This window comes from Babylonia areolata, chromosome 22 (assembly GCF_041734735.1).
Source record: "Babylonia areolata isolate BAREFJ2019XMU chromosome 22, ASM4173473v1, whole genome shotgun sequence".
Classification (NCBI taxonomy): Eukaryota; Metazoa; Mollusca; class Gastropoda; order Neogastropoda; family Buccinidae; genus Babylonia; species Babylonia areolata.
Window position 1 is genome coordinate 42,827,796 of NC_134897.1, and position 7,500 is coordinate 42,835,295.

General features: G+C 43.1%; 1 protein-coding gene across 1 annotated transcript in view; it reads right to left on the reverse strand.

Moving 5' to 3' along the window:
- The window catches only part of LOC143297247 (arylsulfatase B-like), a 19,478-nt gene extending 14,441 nt beyond the window's left edge, over positions 1–5,037 (reverse strand). The window contains exons 1-6 of the mRNA XM_076609485.1: positions 4,992–5,037; positions 3,142–3,233; positions 2,715–2,826; positions 2,067–2,118; positions 1,090–1,193; positions 1–69 (exon numbers count right to left, since the gene is read on the reverse strand). The exon at positions 1–69 is cut by the window's left edge and continues 41 nt beyond it. Coding sequence (XP_076465600.1) covers positions 1–69; positions 1,090–1,193; positions 2,067–2,118; positions 2,715–2,826; positions 3,142–3,233; positions 4,992–5,035 — 473 coding nt within the window. The 5' untranslated portion in view covers positions 5,036–5,037. The remainder of the gene's footprint in view (positions 70–1,089; positions 1,194–2,066; positions 2,119–2,714; positions 2,827–3,141; positions 3,234–4,991) is intronic.
- Positions 5,038–7,500: the final 2,463 nt, after the last annotated feature.

Here is a 7,500-nt window from a genome sequence, read left to right on the forward strand (position 1 = left end):
AGCCCCAGGAAGGTATCGAACCCTCGGCCAGTTGGCGTCACATCTCGGCGACAGTGACCCAGGTGCCACCTGGCCAGTAATACAGTTTTTTAAACAATGGAAATCATGATGATCATGATTATCATCATCATCGTCATCATCACCATCCTCATCTTCTTCGTCGTCGTCTTTTTCAACGTCATTGGAGCACAAAAGTCAGCACTTTATTATTTCAGGAAAAGATGTGCTGGGTTTCTTAATCAATCAAGTACTTAGAGCCAGTTGGGAACCAGCGGGAGACACTGTTTCAAACCACTTCACGTTATATCCATTATTCCTGCCCATCCTGCCAACCCCCTTAACTCCTTCCTCCATCCTTCATCCAGCTTCTCCTGTATGTCTACCTATCCCGTAGTCTCCTAGACCGTGGGGTCACCACACAATTTGGCAATGAGCCTCCTGCTTCCCTCGCGGTTGTCTGCCCTTCTTACAGTCTCACTCCGGGTTAGACCTGTCCATCTCTTCTTCTGCCTGCCTCTTCTCCTTGCTCTCTGCACTGTTTCTTGCACAAAGGTCTTGGCAAGTACTGATGAATGCGGGACGTGCCCATACCACTTCAATTTCCTTGTTCTTTACAGTGGTCAGTGGATCACCATGTGGCCCAGCTGCGTGGTGGACTCTTCTACGCACTTTATCATTTTGTGATGAGGTCACTGTACATGATGCCAAGGATCTTCTGGAAGCATCTCATCACACACAGTGACACAGACACACAGACAGAGGCACACAGACAGAGGAACAGACACACAGAGACACACAGATAGACAGACACACAGGGAGACAGACAGACAGACAGAGACAGAGACAGACAAACACAGACACACAGACACAGAGACAGAGACACACAAAGACAGAGACAGACAGAGTCAGAGACAGACAGACAGACAGACAGACAGAGACACAGACAGAGACACAGACACACACACACACACACATACACACACACACACACACACACACACACACACACACACACACACACACACACACACACACACACACACACACACACTACACAGCAGTTCCCAAAACGAAAGGAGAATCACTCACTTGCCAACCAGATGAGTGCTGTAGCCAGCCTCCTTCAGTCTCTTGGGCAGAAAGTCGACGTCCAGAGGAACGTAGTCAGCCATGCCCTCTCTCACCACAGAGTTCTGTCAAACACAGTCACTGCAGTGTAACATCAAACACACTGGTATTGTTGCAAATATTTGACTAATAAGCGATTTACTTTTCGTTGGCTGTCACTTTGGCTGAAGTCATCCTTTGGTGTTGCCTACGGGTCTACAAACTGTGGGCAGTGAAAACTAAGCCCCATGTACAAAATCTAATAATGGCTTGAACTTGTGTGATCTTTCTAAGGTTTGCATCCTCTGTAGAAATCGTTATTTCTATACATCATTACTTCTGATAGCACCTGTATAAAGTGTTTATCTATTATGCTTCATCAACTCATTCATCAACTCATGTTTTTTGTTGTTTTTTAATTGTCGGAAACTGACGGAGAAAACAAGACGCGAATGCAGAAGCCCACATACAAAAGAAATGTGGATTTTGTGAAAGAAAACAAAGCAACAACAAACCAACCAACCAAAACACAGAGACACAGAGAGAGAGAGAGAGAGGGAGAGAGGGAGAGGGAGAGGGAGAGAAACACATGTTCATGTCAGCTTTTGTGATTAGGTGGAACTGCTGGTGGCTTATAGAAACGAGAAAATACCCAACATGCACGCCCCCGAAAACGGAGTATGGCTGCCTACAGGGCGGGGTAAAACGGTAAAATCCCACTCGTGAACATGCGAGTGAACGTGGGAGTTGCAGCCCACGAACGAAGAAGAAGAAGAAGAAGAAGAAGAAGAAGGTGGAACCGCATGTAATTTTGTTGACATTATTCCCTGTTGCCATTCCAAGTCTTTCGTTGAATAAAAGCAAAAGACATATACATGTACAATAGAAAAGCATGTTACTCACGAAAAAGCAAATTGAATAAAAACAACAACAACCAAACACATCAACGTAGACATTACCTGAACTCCAATGCGGAAGGGATAATACCCAGTCAAGTAGGATGCTCGTGAGCTGTCAAAAGGAACACACACACACACACACACACACACACACACACACACACACACACACAGAGTTTTGATAGTCTGTTTTTCTTTTCTCTCATACTTATCTCTCTTCTTTCGTGCTTATCAAAGGAATTGCTGGGTGTTGATTTGATTGATTTCATCAGAAATGGATGACGCTGGGTCTTTTGGGAACCGTGGTGATGTTTATCCTATACCTACATGAGATGTACATATTACAGATGGTGTGCCTGTGATACAAATTACACCAAAGATTCACAGCCTACAGTGGCATACTGCATGTCTGATACACAGTGTACAATGCACTATGTACTTATGATGCTGAGTGAACGCTCCTCCACATCGTGCTGAACTCCATGGTGAAGTGGAACTGGATGCTCAGTTGATTAATTTTCAGAACCGTTGTTGCGTCTAGCTTATACTCATTATACTACATATGACACATGATGAACCTTTTATACAAAATACACCTATGGTTCAGAGAGCATTTATCACACAAACTGTATGTCTGACACACGATGTACTCATGATGCTGAGTGAATCCTCCCCCCCACACCTGCTGACCAACACAGTGAAACTCACGGTGTACAGGCAGCTTGAGAATAGGACTGACTGAGGATGACGCCATCGTCTGCCATGTCTTGCAGGTTGGGGGTGATCACCGCAGGGTTGGTCCAGCTGACGTCGTTGTAACCTGCACGTGCACACCGTAGCATATAGTCTGTAGAATCTGTAGAATGACTCCCAGACTACACCTCACAGGTGCGTAGTGTTAGGGTTAGTTCCTTGGTCATTAGTTCGGATGTTTTGAAATTTAAGTCCCAGGCACTAACTCTGTCAACATAAATTGCAGGTGATCACCGATAAAGGTAAAACGTAACGCAGATCTTTCTTCATGACAATGTTGATACTCTCTTGTGTGCATTGTGTTTTGGCGAATATCACGGTCTTTGATCATGATGTAGAGAATACTACACAAAGGACTACTGCGTTATATCAGTGTACCTACCCAAGTCGTCAGCCATGATGTAGAGGATGTTGGGAGGTTGAGACGCTGACACAGCACTTGCTGCCAGCAACAGTGGTAAGAGCAACGTCAGGCTGCACAGAAACATTGTTCTTTACAGAACTACACTTACTCTCTCTCTCTCTCTCTCTGTATCTATCTATCTATCTACACACACACACACACACACACACACACACACACACACACACACACACACACACACAGATATATATATATATATATATCTGTGTGTGTGTGTGTGTGTGTGTGTGTGTGTGTGTGTGTGTGTGTGTGTGTGTGTGTGTGTGTGTGTGTGTGTTTCTGTCAGTCTGCCTGTCTCTGTCTACATCATTCTGTTGTGTTTTTTTCTGTCTGCCTCTCATTCTCTCTCTCTTTACATAACTGTTTGTCTTTCTCTTTACCTCTCTCTTACCTTCGTATTTCTTTTTCCATTCTCACATCATGTCTAGAATTAATTACGTTTCAAACGTTTGGGACAACTGCAGCGAAGTGCACATGAAAAAACTAGATTCTGTACACAGACGTGCTGTAAAACACCTCAATGGTGTTTTACGAAACACACGCAGTCATCAATATCAACTGCCAGCACCTCGTCCCTTGACAAAGCACCTAATATTGAATAAGTGCGTACTTATGCATAAAATTATATTCGGTAAATGCCCTACTTATCTACACCAAACCATTGTCTGCTATGAAACTCGCAACCCTAACTCCCGAAATGCGACTCTTACTCTACCCAAGCCAAGAATAGACCTTTATAAATCGAGTTTGGCATATTCCGGCACGCACTGCTGGAACAATCTCCCCAAACACCTCAAAGAACCCTTTTCCAACACAACATTCAAAGAGAAACTTGGACAGTACATGCGTGCCAAAAGCCAGACCGAAAATCTGGTATAATATTGTCACTGACAATCCTTACAAACTATGTCGAAATGCGTCAATCAGTTGATAACGTATCACGCCATATAATATTATTTCAGAGATTTTCTCTTTACAGTGGACACAAACAAACGAAATCAAACTCTAGTCTGGTCACGTCTACGATTTTGTATACTTACATATATTACAAATTGTGAACCACCCTCACCCAACTCTTTTTTTTCTTCTTCTTTTTTCCCCACACTGGCATATCTTTACATCTCTGTCTGTCTGTCTGTCTGTCTGTGTCTCTCTCTCCCCTCTGTCTCTCCCTCTCTCTATCTTTCACATAATGTGTCTGTCTGTCCATATCCCTATTACCCGTCGCCTTATTTGCTGCCTTTTATGTCTCTTACATCTGTGTTTAAAATTTTATCGTTACTTTTCTGTGTTAATTTCACTTGAATCATTCATGTGTAGCATTCATGCTAGGGTTTTGTTGTTGTTTTTCCCTTGGTGTGTGTTAGTGTGTGTTAGTGTGTGTGTGTGTGTGTGTGTGTGTGTGTGTGTGTGTGTGTGTGTGTGTGTGTGTGTGTGTTAGTGTGTGTGTTAGTGTGTGTGTGTGTGTGTGTGTGTGTGTGTGTGTGTGTGTGTGTGTGGTTGTGTGTGCGTGTGTGCGTGTGTGTGTTACTCGCTTCCGTTCCGTACAGATGTGAGTGATGTTGTGTCTCTCAGTTTGACGCTGTGTTATACTAGTACATTATACATGTATTAAGTATTCAGTATAACTACATTTATATGCGTACATGTTTGTGTGTCTCTTCGAACAACGGCAGATGTGTAAGTCGGCCAAAGTGCTAATATCTTCACCGTTGGAAAATAAAGATTCATTCATTCATTCATTCATTCATTCATTCTCTTTCTTACTGTCCCCCTCCCACCCCCCTCTCTCTGCACGCCATGTATACCTGTCCATAGTGTAGCAGTGACGATGTCCAGCACCAAGAACCATCAGTGGGGAGATGTGCTGTGAATGTGGCCGTCCCCTGGCCTTTTATACACCTTGCTCCCTCATGGCCATGGCTACAGCGCTGACTGTGCAGCTATCGGCACTTAATTAGTTTCTGTCATTGATGTCAAACGTGTATTGGTTAATGCTTTGCTGTCAAACTCGTTGATTGCTGGTTGATCTGGTTTGGCGAAATGATTTCATCCCCACCACCATCTTTGTGTTTACGTGGTTGTGTCGGTCCGTCTGTCTGTCTGTCTTTCGTCTCTCTCTCTCTATTTCAATATGAGGACCGGATTCAAAAAAAAAGAAGTTGTTTTTCTTCACTACCTCTATGATAATATCATTATCTTAGATGAACAGACTATAAATAAATAAACGAACATCTATGAAACGAAAATTCGTTTTGTTTCATTTCTATCTGTCTGTTCGTCTGCATAGTATAGTATAGCATAGCATAGCATAGCATAGCATAGTATAGTATAGTATAGTATAGTATAGTATAGTATAGTATAGCAATACAAGCGTATCCAGGAGTCATGACCTGGGTGTGGCCCAGCCCCCTTAGAGTGTAAGGAGCTCAGGGCCGAAACACTTGACTGAGGGGGCTTCTTCTCTGAAGACCTTGTACTGTCCAGCTCTTCCCAGATTTTCTTATTACTAGTGTAGTATAGTATAGCGTTACATTGCATTGTATTGTATTTGTATTACTCCCTTTTGACGTGCGCCAATGGTATGCTGTACATGATTGACTAAAACCCAGTCAACCACTCATGGTGTAGTGGGGACTGAGGGGGGTGGGGTGGTGGTAAAACGGGACTCGTATGCGGACTCGAACCCATGGACACTCACTTCCTAGTCAGCTGCATTCACCACCACGCCAATGTTCCATGTGTCTGACTCTTCATCTGTTGATGTGTGTATGTATCCATGCATAATCTATGTATTTTTCTATCTCTCTATCTATCTCTCTGTCTATAATATATGTTACGAATAAGGCAGTGAAAGTTATCATGTGTTAAGGAATAGTTGTTACTGACACCCCAAACTAAGTGTTACGTGGATGTGTGTGTGTGTGTGTGTGTGTGTGTGTGTGTGTGTGTGTGTGTGTGTGTGTGTGTGTGTGTGTGTGTGTGTGTGTGTGACTTTCTCCATATGTCTAATTTCTGGTATGTCTCTCTCTGTCCTGTTTTTGTCTTTTTGCCACACCCCCTCTTTCTCTCTCCTCCTTCTCTCTCTCTTCGGTTTTTTTCTTCTTCTTCTCTGCCTTTGTCACTTTTGTTCTAGAGTCAGCAAGGACACTTAACTTCTTGTGAACTTTGTTTAAAAAAAAAGTTAAATGAATTCATTTGTATCACGGATGGGCTCCTCTTTTTGTTTCGCTAAACAGCGATCGGCTATCGAAGTAATATGGAATCAAACAGAGTGCGATGTCTGAAAATTGCATGCGAACCAAACAGTTACAGTCTTCTCGGTATGGGGTTAATCAGTTACAGTGCTACGATGTAGTACAACCAGAACAATCGTCACTGAACTTCACTGGAGTGACTCACCAACAGCGCGGGGTCTCTTCTCGAGGGTGGCCTAATGGCTACCTAAAATTGACACACCAAACTTTGTGTGTGTGTGTGTGTGTGTGTGTGTGTGTGTGTGTGTGTGTGTGCTAAACACATCCATCTATCTATGGGTGTATGCATACCTGTGTCTAAAGTGCATCTAAAGTGCACGCGCATGTAAACTGGCACTCCCACCAACTTGAACAAACTCAAAGGCTGTGTGTTTTCATCGTGGAAACGAAACTGAACAAAGAAGTGAGCTATGGGAGGAACGAGTCGAGCTGAGTGATACTAAACACCAGAATTAATCTGATTATCCTAGCTAACCGGTGGACAGGCAGACCTCGTTTTAACTAATGAGCATTGTTTGATGACTGGGAGAGCTGACTGCCTGACGGACTTTCACGTGTGCGATAAAACGTAGCGCCGTCAGGTGTGTAAGATTTACGATGTAGTCTCTCTCTCTCCCTGTGTGTGTGTGTGTGTGTGTGTGTGTGTGTGTGTGTGTGTGTGTGTGTGTGTGCTATCAGATGTCAGGCATTATGAGCACTGATCCATTGTCCTTAATTTCTGCTAAACGACTTGTCGTTAGAAACTCGTGTGTTGAAGACATAGTGACTGACAGTTGGATTCTAAAAAGAAAATTGATTGCATGAGATTGCTATTCTGATTATTTTGACTGCCCACGAGGGGTTAAACAAGGTTGTTTGTTAAGCCCAAAGTTGTTTTCCTTTTTTTTATTAATGAATTGGCTATCGATTTGTACAGATCAGGAAAGCACGGTATCCAACTTCTTCCTGGCGCTATAGAAATATTTTTGTTGTTATTTGCCGATGATGTCATTTTATTGTCTGATTCAGTTGTTGGACAACAAAATCAACTGAACTGTTTAAAAAGGGAATCAGACAGATT